Here is a 23,969-nt window from a genome sequence, read left to right as displayed (position 1 = left end):
GTACTTCTCTCTGTCCTATGTCGTTTGTGCTGCTTCCTTACTGCTCCTTCTTTCTAACAGCAGCATGAGGATTAGAAGTTGCAGCTAGTGCACACAAACGGGAAACAGAGCACTGGAAGAGAATATAAGTGGAATCCAGAAAAAAAGTGGGAGAGAGATTAAATTTACGCGGAGACAAATATTTAACTAAAGAAATCAAGCTGTGACCTGTAATTGGCATATTACAAAGTCCAGGTCTGAGGGTTGGCCCATTTCTCTCTGATTTGATATAGTTTGAGAATAAACTTGTGGGTGTGGCTTAAAGACAGCAGATCACATGTGTGGAACTGGATGTTGCTCAAGCAAATAAAATATCTGTGCAACATATCTGTTTCATGTAATCGAGCAGGAGAAGGTCTGCCAGAATCCATCCGCCTCCTGGCCTGCAGAAAGAACAGAAACATGAGCACAGCAGGAAAAGTAAGCATTTTTTTTTAACTTTTAAAAATATATTCTCATATAATTCACAGAGAGAAATAATATTTAATGAATAATTTAAAATTTATATCTAAATTAAAAACCATATAAACTGAAACATAAAATAAAATATATGCTCTGTTATGCAATGTATATTGAACCAGAATTTAAATAGATTGTTGCTAAAATATCTTTAAAAGAATATATAGCTTCTGTACCTATTAAAGTCTGTATTTTGTATATTAAATAAATGGGCAGTAGTTACAGGCAATCATGCATAACTTGAAAATCTGAAGTTAGAAATATTTTTAATCAATAATTTAACTTTGTATTAAGAAGCCATAACTTAAACATTATTGTTTTTGTAATCATATTTTTGTTTTATGAACACAGGAGGAAAGTTAAGTCTGACAAAAGTTTTAATGATCTCAAAGCATTAGAATCATCAAGGATAAGCAAGCCAACATCAACATGCAAATTCTAATTTTAAAGGGTCCTATGACGGCTCAATGCAGGAAATTTCCCCAGAAATCTTAAAGAAAAATGTTTTCTCCATACAAAAGTCAACATGATTTTATCAAAAGTTAATACTGATAAAGTTTGAATCACTTATTACTAGTAGGAACAGGGATATTTGGTTCTAGGTCTTCCATAGATCTTTTTACCTCTCAATGTGCTTAAAAGTGCAAAAAATTGCACTTGATTATATTGAATGTGACCATTCAGTATAATCAATTCACATTGTTTAACTGCTCAGTCCCAAACAGTGTCCAGTACTTTTGTTGTATTAGGAGTGGAACACACACTCTAATATTTTGCTATGATCACACAACTGAAAGTTTCTGAGATTTCTACACACCCTGTGTTATACAAAAGGCCTATATATCAATATGATTTGTTGGAAATCTCAAGGGAGCCAATTGTCAGTTTTTTCATTTCAACTCTCTTTATTTTCATTTGTTACTGATTAGCCATTATGATGTTGAATTACATTCCAAATGAATAAAAGTTAGGAAAAATTAAAAATAAATTTGTCAAAACTCAGCTTGCAAGAAATAGTGAGTTCAGAGAGCAAATGGGTAAACCGAATGTATTCATTAAAACAGTAAATGCTTAGCAATTAGTTCTTTCCCCTCTGGGGCAACATCCATAGCTTTCAGCTTTGTGGTAACACTTCACCTGTTTATTCTTCCTGCATTATATTTTTCTCAAATGCAAAACAGCAATCATAATAACACCTACTTCATAAGACAGTTGTGAGAATGTAATAAATTAATACTCCTTAGCACTTAGGATAGGGCCTGGTACATAGAAATAATTCAATAAATGTTAGTAACTGCTACTGATGTTGTTGTTATTTAAACTTTGGTTAATCTTTTACTACCATAGGTTGGTGAAAAGATAAAGTTGGATTGATCTTCATTTTCTGGACAGCAAACTTTGTGACTTTGCAAAAATTACTCAGTCAGATAGTGAGTCAGTTGAACCTCAACTTTGCCATCTGAAAATAGACCAATAACTTAATAATACTGCCCTGTAGGCTTTAAAGATCAGTATGTAACTCATTCCGCATTGGCCACAATGTGCCTGCCCATTAAATGAACACTTGATAATCAGAAGCTATGCACTATTAGTGTATTATTTCTAAGTACTCTCATATTTATTGTGATATTGATCATGACAAACACTTGGAAAAGTGGGAGAATTTGACATATAAATAATGAAAATTAATTTGCAAAAGCATACATTTCAATTGACCTTTCAAAATTATATTTACAATTGGGAATTTAAAATTCATAATAAAAATTATTACGTAATTTTCTATCTAGAAAAATATCTCAAATTTATAAGCTTGTAACAATAAAGACAGGCTTTATACTGTATTACATTCTCAAGTACTAAAAATATGTGTTCGACTTTAATTTTGAAGAACATCTATGGGTAAACTATGCTGCATTAAAAAGTCAAACACAGTTAACCCATTTAAAAATATATATATGTGTGTATGTCGGTAAGAGTATGTGTGTGTGTGTGTGTGTGTGTGTGTGTGTGTACAGCTGTAACCTCTGTGATTTTTGGCTCACCTCTAACACATAAATCAGAGGAGAAAACTGAGCTGCCAAAGCTCACTTTCAAATGAGTCATGCAAACTAGTAGCACACGGAAGTAGTGGGGAGAGAAATCGGAGGAGGAGGACAGGCAAGGAGAAAGAGAAGTCACCTATGCAGGGAGGCAAGTATGCACTGGAATCATAAAGTCCAGTTGTTTGGGGGCTTAACCAGAGACTTGAGCAAGAGAGCAATAGATTTTATGTGACCAGACAGTGATCCTATCAGTGAAATATTTGTAATTTAAAACTTCATTGCAAGCAAACAGTTGTGGGCAAACAACCAATTTCAGGACTGCATTAGGAAATATCACAAATAAACAACCCTTGGAAAAAGAAACAATATAAGGATGACCTAAAAGAACATATTCCATTTTATCTCAATGCCTCATTATAGTTAGTTCTATTTCTATTTTCTTATGTTATTACTTTACACTTTTTAAAAAGGTATTTCCATTCTTTTTGCAAATCAGAAGTTGTCCTTTTCTATATAACATTTATCAGATTTCAGACAGGGGGCTAGATGTTGCACATAAAAAGATGAAAGTCACAATCCCTGACTTCAAGAGTGGGTAAGCACTTGTGTCATCTTTCTGTTCAATTTCCAGGTAATAAAATGCAAAGCAGCTGTGCTATGGGAGATAAAGAAACCCTTTTCCATTGAGGAGGTGGAGGTAGCACCCCCTAAGGCTCATGAAGTCCGTATAAAGGTGAAACACTTTTTTCACTTCTTTTAAATTTTAGGTATAAGAAAATTCAGAGAATAGTACAAATGGAAATAACACTAAGTTTATTAAGAAGCACTTATTTTTAATCCTCATGTGAGGATATGTTTGTTTGTTCATTGATTTGAGAGAGAGGAAAAGGGGGGAGAGAGAGAGAGAGAGAGAGAGATCTCAATCAGTTGCCTTGCCTCCTGTACATGCCTCAACCAGGGATAGAACCAGGAGACCTAGGTAAGTGCCCTAGGTAATCCAAACAGTGGAATTACATTTCTTGTCAAGGAAAGATAAAAATATAAATTGCTAAACTTTTAAAAATAGAACAGACAGTATGTACAGTATAATCCTAATGTCAACCTCAATAAAGAGGTAAACCAAGTCAAGTTCAAAATGGTCAAAAAGATGAATTTATTCAAGAATAAAAGAGTAGTTGCTATTTGGAACATGCAAATTGTAGCAGTCCTTGGAGGGTTGGGGCTAGGCCAGCCGTGGGCAAACTACGGCCCGCGGGCCGGATCCAGCCCGTTTGAAACGAATAAAACTAAAAAAAAAAAAAGACCGTACCCTTTTATGTAATGATGTTTACTGTGAATTTATATTAGTTCACCCAAACACTCCATCCATGCTTTTGTTCCAGCCCTCTGGTCCAGTTTAAGAACCCATTGTGGCCCTCGAGTCAAAAAGTTTGCCCACCCCTGGGCTAGGCTGTACTTATGGACGGGAAATTTAAAGAGGGGAGAATTTAGTTATAGTCTGTTAAAATGTGTGTGTGTGTATATATATATGAAATGGTATTTTTTATTATTATATAACTAGAGGCCTGGGGCATGAAATTCGTGCATAGGGAGTGGTCCCTCAGCCCAACCTGCACCCTCTCCAATCCGGGAGCCCTCAGGGGATGTCCTACTGACAGCTTGGGCCCGCTCCCCATGGTTCTCTGCTCTCTGCAGGGCCTGCCTGCTCCACAGCACGGCGATGGGCAAGCAGGACCTGCTGGGTGCTGCCTGCAGGCCACGCTTGCCTGCTCTTGGGTCGTCGCGGCGATGCCTGCTGGGCTCACATTGCCAGGGTGACACTGGCAGTGTCCTGCCCCGGCCACTATGGGCGCCACCATGGGCACCACCATCTTTGTTGCAGAGTGATGGTTAATTTGCATGTTACTCTTTTATTAGATAGGATACTATTTTTTTGTCTCATTTAATTAGTTTGGGCCTTGAACTTTTCTTAATCTGATTATAACATTGCAGCCATGTGTTCTTTTTTTCCCATCTTTGAAACAAAAACAAATGGACGCAAGTGTTGAAAATTTCCCTTGGAGAAAAAAAACAATCCAGTCATACAAACAAAGCTCAATTCAGCTTATTTTGTGAGATGAATCCTACCAGAGTCATTTTAGTTCAAAATTTCCCAAAGGTTGATATGAGGCAACTCCTGACCAACTTTTTATCATATAGGAAAATTCCAATATTATCAGTTTTCTGTAAATCTGGCATTTACAGAAAATTGATTTCTCAGTCCTTGTGTTTTGCTTTCCTGATGGCAAATACATGAGATTTCTGTCTTTATATCCCTCAGTTCCATTTTATTAAAATTCTTTCACAAGAATAAAATAAAAAAGAATTGATATATTTATACAGGAAAAAGTGCAAAGGAAAATATATATACAAACATATATATATAATAATCAAGATTTCAAAATCAATTAGCATTACATGGTGGAACTTAACTGACTTAATTTTCTTGGTGCTAATCTGTAGTTTCTACTTCTATAAAAAAGAATGCATTCTTGTTTATTACATAAGACTTAAATGTTTGAAAAATAATTATTTCATAGATTACTCTGGTTTGCCTAAGGCAAGGGATGAAAATATCGGAGGGTTTTAATCTGAGTCATCTTGAGAAGCAGGATCTTGTGTATTTGGTTAGAGTAGAGATTATTAGAAAAAATCCTTGAAAATGCTTCAAAAGCCCAACTTCAGGAAATTGGGCATGTGAAGTCCATCTGAGGGCCACAATTTTTCTGAACCTAATTATCTTCCCTTTACCTTGTAGATGGTGGCCACAGGAGTCTGTCGGTCAGATGACCATGTGACTAGTGGAAACTTCGTCACACCTCTTCCTGTGATCGCAGGCCATGAGGCAGCCGGCATTGTGGAGAGCATTGGAGAAGGGGTGACTGCAGTAAAGCCAGGTATAGAACCCCTACTGGGAGAAGGTACTGTTCAGGACCCCAAGACCACCCAGCCTGGGTGATGAAACTGAAGCAATGAGACATGCAAGACCTTGCCGAGGGCAGCAGCACAGCTAGGGCTTGAACAGAGGTCTCCTTCTTTCCTGCCCCCTTCCTGCCTCCAACATGTATGCTTTCATGCGCTCCTGTGTTCTCTCCTTCAGCAGGAATTTGTTGAGCGCCTGCTATCTGTCAGGCAGCAGGTTAGCTCCTGGGATACACGAGGATCAAAAGGGACCCACTCCCTGAGTCCATAATCAAATAACTTCCATTTCAGTGTCGCTGAGCACTGTTTTCTCTCAGGTCCCCCCCCCCGCCGCCCCGCCAAAAACAAACAAACAAACAAAAAAAAACTACAAATGGGACACAGGAAAAACATCTAAGTCTGTGTTCTGAGCCTATAGGTCAGTGCCTGGGAACTGTTCAGTGCTGACTTCCCAGGATGGGGACCCTGATGAAGCATAGCAAGTCCTCCTTTGGAAAACTGCTATTGAAATGCTGTTTGAACTACTATGTTATTCTTAGACAGTCTCTTATTCTGTAGGTCAACTCTGTCATTTTTAGATAGTCTTTATTCTGTAAAATAATTGTTTTAGTTTGAATAAAAGAAAAAGATAAAAAAAAAACCCCACAATTTAGCTGTCTGACCTTGCAAGCTAGCCATCTGACTTAACAGGCTAATACTGATACTGATAATAATTCCCATATTCTTATGCCAAGTGTTAGTTCATTATGTATTCAAGGTTACAAACTGTTTGTAACAATGACCTACACAGAGCTTTTTGTGAAATCTGTAGACAAAGGGCTCAAAAAGGTATAAATAGAAAAAATTTCCTCTATGTGTTTGCTCAGAGATTTGGGAAACACCTCCCTCTGGGCCTGCGTGAATAAAGACTCCTAATTAATTGGCTCATTAAGGCGTCTCGTATCTATCTCACTGATTTAAGATATAACACTGAGGCTCTGACTGAATCAACATGATCTCCTCTAGGTGGGAAGTGGAACTCATTCATTGGTTTTCCTTTCCACTATGGCCTCCCTTCTTGAGCACAGAATGAATGGAACAGACTAGTTAGAAGGCAAGAAGAGACCTGGCAGAAGGCCCCTGCAATAAACAATATCTGTTTTACTACATTAAACCATGGCTAACTGTGACTGGTTACAGGGTACTAGTTTATCTGTAACATTTATTTTGTCTTAATTTTATTGTGCATTAATATAGATAAATATTCTTAGAGGTAAAGATTGAGTAAATATAAAATGTTCATGCGATAATCTCCATATAAAGTTTATCTATTAAATGTTATGGCCTAACCCTTTTTGTGGGTTTTGTGGATATGGAGAATAGCTAGTTGAAAACAAAAATAATGTTTAATTCTAAAAGAAAATAACTTTAGCCAGTAGATTTGACCTCCCCCATTGCCAAATACTTATTTATATTGTTGAGAGAAAATATTAAAATATATGGTCTGGTTTGAGTTTCAGCTCTTAGTATTTCCTTTACTTAGAAATAAATTAACAATAAATGACACTTTTACTTTCACCCCAGCTCCCTCCCCCATAGCAGGCAAAATAAATAATTCACAAATTAAGTTATCAGCTAAAAACACTTAAAAATCAGTTCTCATCCTAAACGGAAGTACCTCATTGCTGAGGGTTGAAATTTTCAAAGGAATTTCTTTAATTCTTTTTTGTCACATTCTTATTATTTTTTCTTTAAGAAAACTAAAATTAAAAAAATAGGAACTCATTTTATAATAAAAATAAGCAGTCACTTTGTGTTCTTAATTTTTTAAATATATTTTTATTAATTTCAGAGAGGAAGGAAGAGGGGGAGAGAGATAGAAACATCAATGATGAGAGAGAATCATTGATTGCCTGCCTCCTGCAGGCTCCCCACTGGGGATCAAGTCAGCAACCTGGGCATGTGCCCTTGACCGGAATCAAACCTGGGACTCTTTAGTCTACAGGTTGACGCTCTATCCATTGAGCCAAACCAGCTAGAGCATACTCAGTCACTTTGAAAAGCCATTAATGGTTGTCAAAATTCTCATTTTTTACTGTATCCAAAACTATTACAAAATACTGGCTGTCCCCAACATCCAGTGATCCTATGGCAGCCTCTCATAACTAAAATTTATATATATATATTTACAGTGAGTACATTTGAGATTTAATTATTAAGAGTTAAGCGAGATGCAAAATCACCAAGAGAAAGGGCATGGAATAAAAGATAACTATTAATGCAGTGGAAATACTTTAAAATCCATGTTTGTCCCCACAGTCACATCTTTGGCAATCTTCAGGAACGTACAAACCCAAACCAATAACAATGCTGCCAGGCAATGTCTAATGACATCATGGTGACTGGATCCTGTTTCTGAGAGACAGCTGCCTCTAATACATACCCATAAGCTTTAAGTGCTTGCTCTATTAATTCCTGGGTAGAAATTTAATAAGAATTTGCCTTTTCCCCCTCCAGGTGATAAAGTCATCCCACTCTTTACTCCCCAGTGTGGAAAATGCAATGTTTGTAAACATCCGGAAGGCAACTTCTGTGTGAAAAATGAGTAAGTTTCTGTTACTCTCCTGACACAGCCAATGAATTTGCACACTGTTATGCACGTGTCTCATGCCCTTGTGTGTCTGTGTGTTGCACTGGCCAGTCTGAGCATGCCTCGCGGGACCATGCAGGATGGTACCACCAGGTTCACCTGCAAAGGGAAGCCCATCAACCACTTCCTTAGCACCAGCACCTTCTCCCAGTACACAGTGGTGGACGAGATCTCAGTGGCCAAAATCGATGCAGCCGCACCACTAGAGAAAGTCTGTCTGATTGGCTGTGGATTCACAACTGGCTATGGGTCTGCAGTCAAAGTTGCCAAGGTAGGAATGACAACAGATGACAAAGCAGTTGCACTCGGGCTGTCAGAAACAAAAAGGAAAGCGATTTCTCACAAGACTCAGAGGTCATTCTTCATAGATTTGCTGGTAGATTCCCCCCTTCCCAATACCACAATAACATTGACATACTCCACAGAATTTAGTGTTGATTATGAGTAGAAAATGCCCTCAGAAAAAATTAAGAGCATATCCTAGAAATTTAATCTGTTTATAAAAAGTGAAAAAGCTGTTGATAACTAGTGAAGAAAAAGTAAAGCTGCCATTTTCAATCATTATTTTTCTATATTTGTTCTTTATGGGATTACTATATTTTAAAGCTAGGACCTTATGTAGTCATTCATTCTATGGTGAGTCAGCACAAATATGCACCAGGTACAGTATGACCCTCTAGGTCCTGAGGCAGCAAAAATAAATGAAATGAAAGAGTTGCCTTTAAGGAGCATCTTCTAGACCAGCTGTGGGCAAACTACGGCCCGTTTGAAATGAATAAAACTAAAAAAAAAAAAAAAAAGACCGTACCCTTTTATGTAATGATGTTTACTTTGAATTTATATTAGTTCACACAAACACTCCATCCATGCTTTTGTTCCGGCCCTCCGGTCCAGTTTAAGAACCCATTGTGGGCCTTGAGTCAAAAAGTTTACCCACCCCTGCCTAGACCATGACCCGCTATTCCCAGAATTAGGACCAGCAGTAGATTCCAAAGCCTTACCTGAAGTACCTCCAGACCAAGCATCACCAACCTACTTGCCCTGTGGAACCCTATGAGGAAAGCAAGGAAGATAAAGTGATGAATTATGCATTTTTTCCACTCATTAGGGGATCTCACTGCTTCATCTCCTCCCTGCCATGAACACACACACACACACACACACATACACACACACATACACACACACACACACACACACTCTTCAGAGGTGGTAGATTTGAAGGAGAAATTCTTTAAAGGCCTCTCTTCACAAAAGGCTGGAAATCTAGTAGGCCCAGATCCATAATGCTACGTGCCCAAAATCCTATGACTGTAACTAGCATGTCTTTCTCCTACTGCATCTTAAGCCATCCTATATAATAAAAGGGTAATATGCCAATCAACTGAACACCAGAATGACCCGACTGCTCACTATGATGCACACTGACCACCAGGGGGCAGATGCTCAATGCAGGAGCTGCTGAGTGACAGCAACTTTGCAGAGTGCCCTCTCCCACACTCCAGAACCCTTAGGGGGAGGTCGGACTGCCAGTTTCGACCAATCCCTGCAGGCCAGGCTGAGGGACCCCACCTGCCGGAGGACCCTGCTCACTCCGCAGATGCTCTTTGAGCCCCAGCACTGACTCACATGTGGCTTCCAAAGAGGAACCTAGCGAGGTTGGCTCCAGGGTATGTCCCACTCTTCTCGCCCAGTCCCGCCCCACCAGCCACCTTCTAATTAATTTCCTTTCAATGTGCACGAATCCATGCACTGGGCCTCTAGTAATATATAATTGCCTGCATTTTAAAATCACAGTCACAAGTCTCATATTTCTTTAAGTAATGTAAAAATTAATGTTGTACCCACAGAGAATACTTGATTACTGGGGACAGAAGGAATATTTTACCCACACTGAAGGCTGACTCCTATAGCTGACTAGGTGTATTAAACAGTCCCTAGCCAATTTCAACAACTGAGAGCACATGTTTTTCAAATTCGGTGACTCTAGCACTAAGTCCCTTGTGCAATTGCCTCATCTGTTTGAGCAGGTGGTCTAACTGAGCCTGCACACAGAGCAGAAGGCAAGGGCACTCATGAAAAGGAATCTTATTCATTATTAAAATGTAGGCCAACTTTTATTGCATTATTGTTCATTAGTGTATTTTAAAAAGCAAAGATGAAGACCCACTAAGATCACATTGGTCTCAAGCTGTTTAAAGTTTCTAGTTCCATTTCCCATGTTATGTTTGACTTGAAGCTGAGAATAACTCTTCTCTGCCCTACAGCTAATTTCTGTATTCATTGTACTGGTCATGACTTTTAAAGCTAATGAAACAAGGAGTTAATCATTGAGCATTTGATTAGATTATCTTTGGTCTCATGGATTAACCTTTCCCACTTATTTCATTTCCCCCAAATTGCTTCTGTGTATGTACAATTTACCAAAGCCTCTCAATGGATTTCAGCCACTAGAGATTCTCTTCAAGATGGGAGTCATTGGCATTTAGAGCTCAGAGATCATCCAACAGTGGGCTCCCAGCCTGGGCTTCCTTTCCATTGGAATCACCTGAGAACCAGGCCCCAACTGCACAGGTTCTGATGTAATTGGTTATGGGCTGTGACCTGGCCATTGAGAGGTTTTAAAGCTCCCCACGGGGGTCTCATGTCTGGCAAAGTTTGAGAACCACAGATTGAAACTCCTCAATTTAAATACGAAGCAACTGAAGCCAAAACAGGTTTTGACAGCAGGTTGGACATAGGAGTCTGAATAGTCCTGATGATGGATAAGACAGGACACTTTATACAACAATCATTATTTAATCCATTTTTGCATTTTCTGAAACACAGGTGACGCCAGGCTCCACCTGTGCGGTGTTTGGCCTTGGAGGGGTCGGCCTGTCGGTTGTCATGGGCTGTAAAGCGGCTGGAGCAGCCAGGATCATTGGGGTGGACATCAACAAAGACAAATACGCGAAGGCAAAGCAAGTGGGCGCCACCGAGTGCATCAGCCCACAGGACTTCAAGAAACCCATCCACGAGGTGCTGAAGGAAATGAGCGGTGGAGGTGTGGATTTTTCATTTGAAGTCATTGGTCGGCTTGACACCATGGTATGTATGTGCCATGGAATGCCATGAAATACGTGTTTCTGCATTCTGGAGTATGTTTTTAGGCAGCAGAATATGAATATTATACGTACAGAATATTTTTTCAAACTATGAATAGTGATTTTTCATCTCCTATTTAATGCCTGGATTATTTATTATTATAAGAAATGTTTCATTCCATCAGTTATGCCATCCTAGTTCAAGCAATATTTCCTTTTTAGAGTATTAGGCCATTTAAAATTTACTATGTTAACTTTTAGTTATAAAATTCAAATTAAGTAAACATAAATAATACTAATGCTGTTCTCAAATTGAAAAATTTTATTTTTCAATTTCTCCTCACATTTTTCAACAAAATGGTTTAATAATTTTTATGTTTTAATGCGTTCTGATTTTTCTCATAAATCACAATTTCCTCAAAAGAAATAGTGAGCAATTTAAGACAAGCATCATTTTATTAACATAAAACAGGCCCCATTTACCACAGCATACAGCACAGTGCCTGGCACACATATTAAGCGCCAAATCTATGTGTTAGACTGAATACTTTTAAAAGTCAACAGATTTTTTCACCAAAAAGTAAAAGAAATACATATCTATGGATTACATGAGACAATGCGTATAAAATAGTTAGCACAGTGCCACTTGTCCAGTGGAAAGCTCTTACTAAATATTATCTGGTGGTACTGATAGGAAGTAATGTTTTCAGTGATGCAGTGCTTCCATCATCTCTACAACATACATAACATTACTTTCAAATAATTACAAACATGGTCAATTACCATGAGGAAGCCATCTCCAGCTAAATTCCTTCCAATTCCTCATGTGGGATTGGATTGTTACTTTATTTGAAGACACCAAATGTCTGATAACCACGTGTCCCACGGTCATCTGGTTTTCCAGATGTCATACTCCAAAATCAAAGGACTAATCAGCATATATTGCTGGGAGATCCTGAAAAAGTGTCCTACTACATGTTTAAAACCCTGACTGGAAGAGGAAGGCTTTCTTTTGGAGTTCCAGAATTATAGGTATAGTTTAAAGTAAAACCAGTACACTGTATACATTTTTGGGAGTTAAGAGCTCATTTAAAACATGTTCATTTCAGTCCAGTAGGTATGTTACAAAGTGCTCACCATGATTAATCATCAGGGCAGTGAAAATCAAAATTATAGAGACAAAACCTCACCACTCCTGTTAGGATGGCTGTTATCAAAGGGTCAAGAAATGGTGTTGGCAGGGGTGTGGAGAGAAGGCAACCCTTGTGCACTGTTAGTGGGAATGTAAAGTGGTTTAAAGTACTGACCTCATATCTTGTTCACCATCAAAACACCTGGTTTAAAGTACTGGGTTCTAAATATCTATCTGATAAACAAATAAATATAAATAAACCAACTCATTATTTTTGCCTGAGAGTCATGTGATGACAAAGCACTACTTGTATTTGAGGAGTCAGACTTTAAGTAGATATGTTTGTAATAACATTTGCCTCTTCATTACTTTATTAAGGAAGAGTACACAAATTCATTCATCCATTGTCTCATTCAAAAAGTGTTTTCTGGGCATTTTCTAAAGCCACAGCACTATTCTGGGTATAATGGGATTGAAGAAGCCAGAAACATAATCTCTTCCCTCCACATGTTTGCAATCTAGCTAAATCAATATTACGTGATACCATGTATCATGAATGAGGACTATCAGAAAGTCCTCTTTAATGATCCCAAATATTAATTTTATTCCAGGAGGCTGCCTTGGCAAGCTGTCATGAGGCATATGGTGTAAGTGTCATTGTAGGAGTACCTCCTGATTCCCAAAATCTCTCCATGAACCCCATGCTGCTATTGAGTGGGCGTACCTGGAAAGGAGCAGTTTTTGGTGGTATGTATTTAGGCTTGAGGGATGAATTTTTATTAATCTTTATCATTTGACTGGAGGCCCAGTGCACGAATTCGTGTATGGGTGGGGTCCCTCTGGGTGGCCTACGAGGATCGGCTGAAACCCGCAGTCCAACGCTGCCTGCAGCTCCTACCTACCACTCCTGCTCTTCCAGGCCCCACTGTGCCTGCTTGGGCTCATGCCCAATCAGTCCCAATTGGAAGAGGCTTGTGCTGCTGTAGCAGCAGTGCTCACCACCCATGAGCCCTGTGTCTGGCGCCCTCCCGAAGGGAGTGGCCTGTGGGATTGGGCTGAAACCAGCTCTCTGACATCCCCAACATCCCCTGGGGGGTCCCAGATTGCAAGAGGGCACAGGCCAGGCTGAGGGACCCCACCAGTGCAAGATCAGGGCCAGGGAGAGACCATCCACAGTAGACCTCCAGGTCATGTCTGGCTCCATCTTGCCCATTCCTGATGATCACCAGCCGTGGAGCGACACGGGAGGTTGGCCAGTCGGGATGGACCGAGGGAGGGCTCCAGGGCATGTCTGGCTAGTCTGGCTCAGTCCAGATTGGCAGACCCCAGCAGCAAGCTAACCATACCAGTCAGAGCGTCTACCCCCTGGTGGTCAGTGCATGTCATAGGGAGCATTGAGCGGCTTTACCATATCATTAGCATATTATGCTTTGATTGGTTGAACAGTTGACCAGTCACCAGACAACCAGACACTTGCATATTAGGCTTTTATTATGTAGGGTTTCTTCCCTTTATCAAGTGCCAAGGTGAGTTTTTAAGAAGCAACGTGGTTTAAATAAATTAAGTCATTTGTATATATAGGCTTCAAAGTAACTAGAAGTAGAACTAATACACACATTCCCAAGATAGACATTTCTGGTGTCCCCATAAACTAGGGTCTTTCAGCACCACTTCTCTTTATACATGTGACTACACGAAGCATGAAATATGCCTAGGAGGACACAGGAAGTCCATAGCAATAATTCATGGTTACTCTCATTGCCCAAATCTAGACAGCTGCACATTTTGCTCCTTGCCTTTGGGAATTACCATGCATACAATAATTTCTCTGTGAGAAAGCTAATAACTAAGGATCCTAGTTTAGCTCATCAGATTTTTTTAAGTAACAACAACAACAACAAAAAGTCTAACCACTGCAAGAGGATATTGGAGCACTCAGTCTCTCACTGACCTCAGTAATAGTAGTCTGTGTACAAGTAAGTAGCAGTAGAACTTCCACTAGAATTCTATTCAGAAAGTCTCCTCTCCAGTTCTCTTACCCCTGGCTGCCTCTAACAATGATGTCATGTTCTTTTCAGGCTTTAAGAGTAAAGATTCCGTCCCCAAACTTGTGACTGAGCTTATGGCTAAGAAGTTTTCATTGGATCCATTAATAACCCATGTTTTACCTTTTGAGAAAATAAATGAAGCATTTGACCTGCTTCGTTCTGGAAAGAGGTAGTTTTTAAGTTTCCTTTTATGGTGGGGGTTTGATTAACAGAGAAAAGAGGTGAAAGTACGAGAAAAACATTGGAGTGCCTTGGTTTTCCATTACTAGTTCAGTCTTTGCATGTAGAACATTTAAGATCATATTGTGAGAAGCTAGGAACAGTTGTTTTGCATTTCCTGCTGAAACATTGTTCTGCTGAAATGAAATTACATATGTTAGTTACAGTGAATCCAAATGATCAAAGCCACTCATCTTTATATACAAAAGAAGACTCACCCTTGCTAAGAAAAAGAATCAGAGTCCCACAGTCATAAGCATAACATGGAGTCACTGCAGCTTCTTCCTGGCCAGCTAAAAGGTTGACCATTAATGGCTGTGAATGCAAATTATATATAGGAGTAGGTGGAGCTACATTGGGATTGTTTTAATATAATGTAACATTTAATATAATATGATATATCATATAAATAATTTTTAAAGGCATGAACACATTTTTCTAAAAGTATCCAACAGAAGATGATTTTAAGAAAGGACATGAGTTGCAGTGTAAATATTATATATCTGATCTTACCAAGAATGGAGTCTCTCTAGCTTTATCTTCTAAGGCTCCTTAAGCACCACTTTATCAGAGCTCTATTAAATCTTCATCATTTACTATTATATCATTGCTTCCTTCAGGCAAGTTACTTGTCATCTTGTAATTTGTGCAATTTTGTGTTCAGGTTTAAATCCCAGCACTTTACACTAGATGTGTGACCTAGAGCAAGTTACAAATATCTCTAAGCCTCAGAATTTTTAATCTCTAATCTTTAAAGCCTACCTCATAGCATTGTTGAGTTTAAGTGATAAAATGCACAAGAAACATCTATGGAGTATGTGATAAACAGCAAGAACTTATTACCCATTGTTGTTTTCAATTCATTATTATGCCAGGCTTGTAGGATCTCAAAAATGTTTTTTGAGAATCCTAATCTATATATATAAAAGCCTAAGCGACCGAAAGACTGAACAGCTGGAATGACCAGAACGACCAGAACGACCAGTCACTATGATGCACACTGACCACCAGGGGGCAGACACTCAACGCAGAAGCTGCCCCTGGTGGTCAGTATGCTCCCACAGCGGGAGCTCCGCTCTGCTGACAGACCCATCCCAGCATCCCACCAGCCTGGCAGCAGCCACTCCCTCAATAGTTTTGCAGGTCCAATCTCTGGAGAATGGGCCAGGCACAAATGGACCAGCATCATCAGCACAATCCTGACGGTGCCACCGGCCCCCTGGAAGTCCACTTCAGGCACCATGGCCGCTTCCCCTCCCTAGATGCTTTGCAGGGAAGAAAGGCTATAAAAGTGGCTGCCAGGTGGCTCCCGACAACCGGCACGACCGTCGGCAGGTCAGATCCAGATCCCAGGCTGGCAAGGGCATCCCACTGCCTGCCTGGAGGGCCGATCGTGTCCTGGGACCCCCACCCTTCTTGGGACCCTACCCATGCACAAATTCGTGCACCGTGCCTCTAGTTCATTATAAAGCCTAAATGACAGCCATGTTCAGGTTTGAGTTTAAGGTTGGAGAAAACACAAGACCAAACCCGGAAAAGGTGAACTATCTTTGACTTGAATACATAAGGTTAGGAAGGGAGTGGCAGGAAATACAGACACCTGTTCAGTGAGACACATCAAACGCCCCTTGGACTCTTACATGGAAGAGTGTGAACTACATAAATATTAAAATAATATCTTTTGTGTTTCAGTATCCGCACCGTCCTGACATTTTGAAATCATACAAAGGCCTTTACTTGTAGCTGTCTTCTGGCTCCTTCATCATCTGGCACATCAGACAAACAACATCAATAATTCTGTTCTTCAGAGATGTTGTCAATAAATTACACATGGGAGGTTTCCATGGGAAATCAAGAAACAAAAAATTATGTGAAAACCTTTTTCGGGCATATTTTTTAAATCCAAGTGGAAGTTAGATGAGCCATCAGCTGAGTAATTGAATCCAATAAACATTTCTTCTTAATCACTCCACTCACGTTGCATGGTGTCGTCTTTCCCATTAAGGAAAAGGATTTCTTTGACTTCTTGCACGTTTTGTACTGTTGCCACCCTTAGTCACTGAAGCCCAGTGGGAGAGGTCCTCATTTTACTTGTCCCCAGCATACACTTGATGGGCTCTTGTGCTCAAAGTCCTCTACTTCTGCCTCTACTTCCACTGCCTGTGTTTTCCTTTCTATGAAATGTACCAAAGCCCAAAGGTAAAAACTGCTGGGTAAAGTGTACACTCAGACTTTTAGGTGAATATGGACCAGGATGTCTAAATGCAAGAAATTTCTTAGGGAAATGTGTCACACACATTTTATATGATACAGGGGAGTGTATTTATTGATTTTATACTCTTTGCTCTTAATATATAACTGTTCTTTAAAATAAAAGCAATTTCATGCTACCTGTGATAAATGAGGTTCAGATATTAAATGTGAAAACTGAGCTATTCCTAGAAACTTATTGTAATAATCTGGATTTTTACTCATGAAAGTGCTTCATTGGTTAAAACATTTTACTTGTTATAATTAACTGAAAAAGAGTCATAGGTAATTAAAAATATGGTGGCTTAAAGTATATGGTTGAAGCAGGTGTGGATACAGCATGTAAAATGGTAACTAAGAAATGGCACAAACATCAAAAGCAATATGTTTTCTAAATGTGTGCATATATACAGATGCACAGTTTCCAAAAATTATTTTCTATCTAGAACTTTTCTATTAACTACCATATCTTAAATCAAGCCTATAACCCTGGAATTAGTTTAATGTTTTTAAATATGTGGAAGCCTGTGGTACGTTTGTTAATGCTGTCCCACCATCAGGGGAAGGTTTGCATTTAGGCTTTATCTCTAAATGTGTAATGGAAAGCTTATTCCCGTAAGGAGTTTTAGCTTTCTCCAAAAGTGTATTTATTCCCATGTCTATAATTTGTTTGGTGTTGTGGAAAGGACTCCAGACTAGGATAAGCAATCTCCCACTTCTCTGTGACCTCCTGTAACTTACTCAACTTCTCTGAGCCCATTTCACCCTTTATTTTTAAAAATTATTCTACTGACCCATTACAGCTCAGAAAGCTTAGATGAGATGAAGCCAGTTAGAGAGCTTTCTCAACGATGAAGTGCCATAAAGATGTAGGGGATAGTACAATTGTTTTGTAAGAGGCTGAGGGAGATATTGAGGGTCCAGGCAGCTTCAGAATGTCCCTTTGGGTCCATGTGGCTGGGTGCTCCAATGACTTTATATTGGTGCTGATGACGTGAGACCCAGAGAAAAAGATGATGGTTCTAAATACCCACATCACAATAGTGAGCATAATGTTCTGCTGGTTGTACAAACGCCTACATTCAGCTTCATCTCCCCTGCCGCCCAGGTTGTGGGGAGCAAGTGGAGAGCAGGATGTAGGTAGGCATGTCAGTGGCACAGTCCTCCTCCACGGGGTGTGTGGAGAGGTTGAGGGAGGGTGCTTTTTGTGCACTGGCTCCCTGTATACATTGACGTTGGTGGGGAAGGGGACAGCTGAACTCAACATATAAAAATGGGACTCCAGATTGTTGGTATCCTGATAAGCCTGTAAGGGGCACATGGACCCGGTGTCTTCTTGGTCTCTAGTAATGAAAATTCTGACTCTAGAATCAAGAATTTCTAATTTGCCCTGGCCTGTGTGGCTCAGTTAGTTGAGCATTGGCCTGTGCATCAAGAGGTTGCTGGTTTGATTCCTGGTCAGGGCACATGCCCAGGTTTCAGCACCCATCCCCAATAAGTGGAATGCAGTATGCAGCTAATCAAAGTTTCTCTTTCATCGATGTTTCTCTCTCTCTTCTTCTCTGTTCCTCTCTAAAATTAATAAAAAATATATATTTTTTAAAATTTACATATTAGTTTGTTGGTCTTCTTTTTAAAAAATGTAACTGTAAGTGCATACAGCTTGCAATCACTTTTAGCCAACTGCAAAAAGTTTAATCAAAATGAAGAAAATTTTCAGTTTGAAGAAAAAGAATTTCATGTTGATGGTTTAACTAATCACTCTAATATAATGTTGTAGGTTCTCCAGAAATAGTAAATAAAGAAAAATTAAACTCTGAATTAACCCTTTGTTGCTTTATAAATCACACAAGCTGCTCTAAGATTAGAAAGTCATTTTGACAGAATCATTAGAAAATCATAAGTTAAAGTGAGAGCAAGTCTATGTTTAATAAGTAATTCTTACATACTTGACTGCTTAATTCTGATAACAAATGATTGTTGCACAAATAACCTTAATATGTTTTCCCTGAAGATTCTAAGGTAACAATTGCCGGGGTCCAACCCCAGCAGGTCCAGGGGTCCCCAAAGGTGTGGACGGAGTCGGCGAAGAAGGAATGACACGGAGACAGCGTTCAGTTGATCAGCAGCCTAGCCAGGATCTCCAGCCAGGATCTCCAGCCAAGTTCTGGTCTGGATCTCCAGAGAGGTTCTGTTGGTTCTCCAGCCAGGTTCTGTGGCCATGTTCCCTCGCTAGGTTCTCCAGCCAGGTTCTGTCCAGGTTCTCCAGCCAGGTTCAGTCACCAGGTTCTAGTCAGGTTCTCTGGCCAATTTCTGTAGTCAGGTTCAGTCCAGGATCTTTTGCCATGTTCTCTCCAGCGAAGTTCTTCTGTCTCCAGGCTCCGTGTAGGTTCTGTCTTCTAAATTCTGTCTCCTAAGTTCTGTGTCTTGCTGTCTTGTTACATCTGTATTTATACCAGTTGACTCAATCCTATCAATCTCTATTACAAGGTTAGGGCGTTTCTTATCTCCATTCCAGGGAGTAAAGATTATGTAGCTTAAGCATGATTGTTCGTAGTTAAAGTGATAATTACCCGCCTGGCACTTAGTTAAGAGGTTTTATTCCCCCCCTAACTTCAGGGGAAAATCCCTACCTGGGGAAACAACCTTTCTCAGAGGCCTTGGTTAAAACACATAGTGCCAAGAAGGTGAGCAAACATATTAAGAACAGTATGCCATATATGCCAGGTCCCTTGAAACAGCAAGCATGGACCGGCTCCCGGCAAACAATTTTATTGAAGTACATTAAATTCTATTTACCTGTCAAATACCTAGTAATTTTCATGAAATGGGCCATTGCATAAGAAGAGAAACCAATATTGGTGGGACAAGAATAAGGTAGAATGGGAGCATTACAGTGGAGGCCAAACACTATTCAGATGAGATTAATGGTCAGATATGTGGACTTGGTTAGCTCCTTTCATTCAGCACCCAGCGTCTGGAAGCTCATCTGCACAGCCTACCACAATCAACAAGAAAACCCAGAAGTTGCTTCATTACTCACTAACAATGCTAACTCAGGAGAGAGGACAACTAGAGAGAGAAAGCATCTGGTTTCCTAGTCCAGGCTTGTTTTGAAGTATCTGGTGTGTTAACAAAGAAGTCAGTAGATAGATTTATAATGAGAGAAAGCAAGTTCAGAGAGATTTCCAAATAATATTTATATAAATATGTTGTTTATCCACCACCACTCACCCAGAAACGATTCACAGTGTTTTTGCAGATATATAATTGCCTTAAGGGTGAGTCATTACTATAGTTTTGAAACAAAAATAATTTTAGTTCATTCTAAATTTAAGTAATAAATATCCCCCAGCTAATTTCATATTTCAAAGTGTAACAGTGAGGAATTGTAACCCACCACACCCTTCTTTTGACAGCTTTTCTATAAATGCTGACTCTAATATTTAGCTTATAGATAAAAAAACATGATTATATAAGAATCTCAGAGGGAAGGAAGGAGGGGGTATGAAAAGATCAACCAAAGAACTTATATGCATACATGCATAACCCTTGGACAACAGTGCAGTGAAGTCCTGGGATAGGGGAAGGAGTGGGATGTTGGTGGGGCTGTCAATGGGGACATCTGTAATACTTTCAACAATAAAGATAAACTTAAAAAAAAAGAATCCTAGGAACTAACTTTAGAAGATGCAGACTCTGACCATCAGTCATCCCAGTTCTGGGAAATTTGCTAACCTTGATCCATAAAACTAGGTGACAAAGGCCAGGATGATGCATACAAGACCATCACTTGACCTGTTTTTGAGATCTTATTATAATGGACTGTGCTGGTCTGCACGTAGGAAACTTTTCAACTGCCTCCCCTTGACCTCTTTGTTCTTCTTTCCCTCTCCCTCCTTATAAAAACTGTCTGCTCTGAGATGTAGAGATAGGCTTTGTGACAAGAGCCCCTCATCTTCTCAGGTGCCTGGCACTGGAATAAACCCCTTTCCTTTTTCACCAACATCTGTCTAATACAGTTCCTCATGTTGTGGTGATCCCCAACCATAAAGTTATTTTTGTTGCTACTTCATAACTGTAATTTTGCTACTGTTATGAATCGTAATGTAAATATCTGATATGCAGGATGTATTTTCATTGTTACAAATTGAACATAATTAAAGCATAGTGATTAATCACAAAAACAATATGTAATTATATATGTGTTTTCTGATGGTCTTAGGCGACCCCTGTGAAAGAAAGGGTTGTTCGACCCCCAAAGGGGTCGCGACCGACAGGTTGAGAACCGCTGGTCTAATGAGTTTGGCTTTCATGGTGACAGGTACTGAACCTTAGTTCTGGTTACAAGAATGGATTGGAGAAAGAGATTAGGAAATAACTGGGCAACTAAGTATTTCTTTTGAACTTCAATTCAAACCTCAGTAAATTAGAAGTGAAAGAAAGCTAAAGTGAAATAAATTCCTTCATTAATGAAAGAAAATGCTAAGGCATTTGTTTTATCTTTGCAAAATTTTCAAACTATAATGAGTAGTAGAAAAAAATTAGAGCTATTAATGACCTGTTATTTTTCTTTTGCTTAAAGACAGAACATTGAAGAATATGGTGGTTAGCTTTTTCAGTGTGAGTGATATTTGAGGTTCTCTGGCCTCTTTTCCTCCATCTCTGCAATAGTTCTGAAGAAAAATAAAGGAGTGAAAGAAGGGGAAAGGATAACAATTATATCCAAAGCTAATACCTAAAGGCAAAATTGTCAATGTTTAAGTTTAAGTTGAATTTTGCATTCTGTGATTACAATGATTGTTACTTAGGAGCAAATATTTACACCTAAATTTAAAGGATGAAGAATATTTTGGAAGGAGGAAAATTGGAGGATGGCTCTGCAGACAGAGGGCTTAGCATAAAAGAGCAGAATGTGTTTAGGACATTTTAAGCATTTAGTATTGCTAACCTGAAAACTTCACAATGGGAAATGTCTGGGTCAGGTAACCGTAATTCTTGAATTCCTCTAAAGAGCTTTAGATTTTATCCCCTGGATAATGGGAGCTCTATTAAAATCTTCTGCCCAGCTGAGGTGGCTCAGTGGGTGAGTGTCGACCTATGAACCAGGAGGGCATGGTTGGATTCCTGGGTTGTAGGGTTGATCCCCAGTAGCGGGTGAGGAGGAGTCAGCCATTCAATTATTCTCTCTCATCATTGATGTTTCTATTTCTCTCTCTCTCTCTTCCTTCCTCTCTAAAATCAATGAAAATACATTTTTTAAAATTCTGAGCAGATTGGTAAAATGATAAGATTAACATATTAGAAGTTCATTCTTACACCTGTGGGTGGGGTTATTAGAGGTGAGGAGAGAAAGAGAATGAGGAGGATACAGACAAGAGAGGATGGGGCCCATTCTGGAGCAGTGTCCTAGGGGAAGGAATTCATCAGAATTGGGTAATCTTAGGAAGTAGAGTTGACTTGGCACCAGGACTGAGGGAATGTGGGCCCATTCTGTCCTGACAGCTGAGTATGGATGGTAGGCCCCTTCACCAACTTGGAAACTAAGACCATTGGAGTTGACAAGTTTGAAGCACTTCTAAGATTTACAACTGTAGTTGTCCATACAAATCTGCAGGTAGGAAATAAGTTCTGAGTTAAATATATAGCTTGCAGGTGGATTCCCATTTGGATAATTCCCTACAGTGTAAGTCCTCCTTCCTAGCATGGAATTCTCCCCCAAAACATTACAAGATCCAGACGTGTGATTTAAGTTCTACTAATCAAATACACTCATGAGAGACCATGCCGAAGAACTGCAGTTTCTCAAAAGAGGTAGGATATAGAGCAAGCATGTCAAATTCACAGCCCGAGGGCCACATGTGGCCCACAATGAATATTTTTTTTGAGGCCCAGCCAATATAACGGTATGTAAGAAACATTTTAATAAAAATTTCATAACTTAATTTTTACAATACCCTGTTATATATAATTATTAATAACAAACTACAACGTTCACTAATGACTGATTACTATAATTGTGTTGCATTCATTTCCCTTACATGCCTTACCTGCAGGTGCACCATTTCTCTCCACTAATACTAGCAGCGAATATTTTAGCAGCTGATTGCCACGTCTTTAGTCTTGGACTGACTTGTTTGGTGTGCACAACAGGAAATATTTCACTTTCAGAGAACAAGAAAAATTGGTTTATTTGCATTATACTTATTAATTTGTGCAGTTATTCAGTGTCTGGTAAGTTAATGTTCAAGAAAAAATATTAATTTTTAGTAAAATGTTCTATTATTTTATGTTAACGATTACTCATTTATTTCAGCCTTTTGTATTCAGCATGTCTCTACAAAATAAACCTATGTTTCTATGAAAATTGAAGCTTTTGTTTTTTTGCATCCCACATACACTTAAACCTTGTTTATTTGGCCCGTGTTAGCCTTTGAGTTTGACATGCTTGATATAGAGGATCCATTCTACTGGTGTGGATCATAGTGAGGATAGATAGGGTCTGGAGTTGGAGTCAAAAGCTGGCAGCTCCCTGATCAAGGCAAGCTGGGTCCTGACATTATTTTTGGAAGCTCAGCCTATAGTCTGCTTGCTCAATCATCTCAGTTATTCTGCTTGCCCAAAATATGTAAACATGGAACATTTTGAGATAATGGAGATGATAGCTAATATGGAATTAATCTGCTTGGCTTCTAGATGTTAGTTGAGTCCCTGGACATAGATAATATTGCCCAGGCAGAGAGTATAGGACAGAAGGAGAAATGGAAGGAGCATTTTAGTCAGGGAGAAAATATCAGCTCAGGGCCACAGACAGAGGTGTTTGCACCCCTCTTGGTGGAACCAGGAGTGAGTCAGTTGATTGAGAGCTGGGAGACATGATTGAACAGGCAGAAAGATGACAGACTGTGGTCATCTTAGTGATAGGCATTGGCTCCTTTCGGAAAGAAAGGAACTATTGAAGGTTTGGCAAATGTGGTGATCTTGAAAATTAATGTAACAGTAGTAGGTAGGATAGACTGAGGCCCAACAAGGCGATCAACTGGAAGAGTGCTGCAGTGTGACATGAGTGAGACAGATCTGGGGGCTCCCGGGTTGAGCGCAGAG

General features: G+C 39.4%; 1 protein-coding gene across 1 annotated transcript; it reads left to right on the top strand.

Moving 5' to 3' along the window:
* The first annotated feature begins 308 nt into the window (after positions 1-308).
* On the top strand, positions 309-16,585 carry LOC132215898 (alcohol dehydrogenase E chain). Its single transcript, XM_059664853.1, has 9 exons — positions 309-459; positions 3,172-3,273; positions 5,338-5,476; positions 7,998-8,085; positions 8,182-8,401; positions 10,960-11,220; positions 12,960-13,095; positions 14,427-14,565; positions 16,308-16,585. The coding sequence occupies exons 1-9, from the start codon at positions 331-333 to the stop codon at positions 16,330-16,332; spliced, it is 1,239 nt and encodes a 412-aa protein (XP_059520836.1). The 5' UTR covers positions 309-330; the 3' UTR covers positions 16,333-16,585.
* Positions 16,586-23,969: the final 7,384 nt, after the last annotated feature.

The sequence above is a fragment of the Myotis daubentonii genome, chromosome 1 (genome assembly GCF_963259705.1).
Source record: "Myotis daubentonii chromosome 1, mMyoDau2.1, whole genome shotgun sequence".
In the NCBI taxonomy this organism is placed as follows: Eukaryota; Metazoa; Chordata; class Mammalia; order Chiroptera; family Vespertilionidae; genus Myotis; species Myotis daubentonii.
Note: the sequence above shows the minus strand (reverse complement) of the source record. Positions and strands in the feature narration are given on the sequence as shown.

Coding starts and splice junctions, on each gene's coding strand:
- LOC132215898 (XM_059664853.1), top strand. CDS start 331: ATGTTGCTCAAGCAAATAAAATATCTGTGCAACATATCTGTTTCATGT. Junction 3,274..5,337: donor CTCATGAAGTCCGTATAAAG/GTGAAACACTTT, acceptor TTTACCTTGTAG/ATGGTGGCCACAGGAGTCTG. Junction 13,096..14,426: donor GAAAGGAGCAGTTTTTGGTG/GTATGTATTTAG, acceptor TGTTCTTTTCAG/GCTTTAAGAGTAAAGATTCC.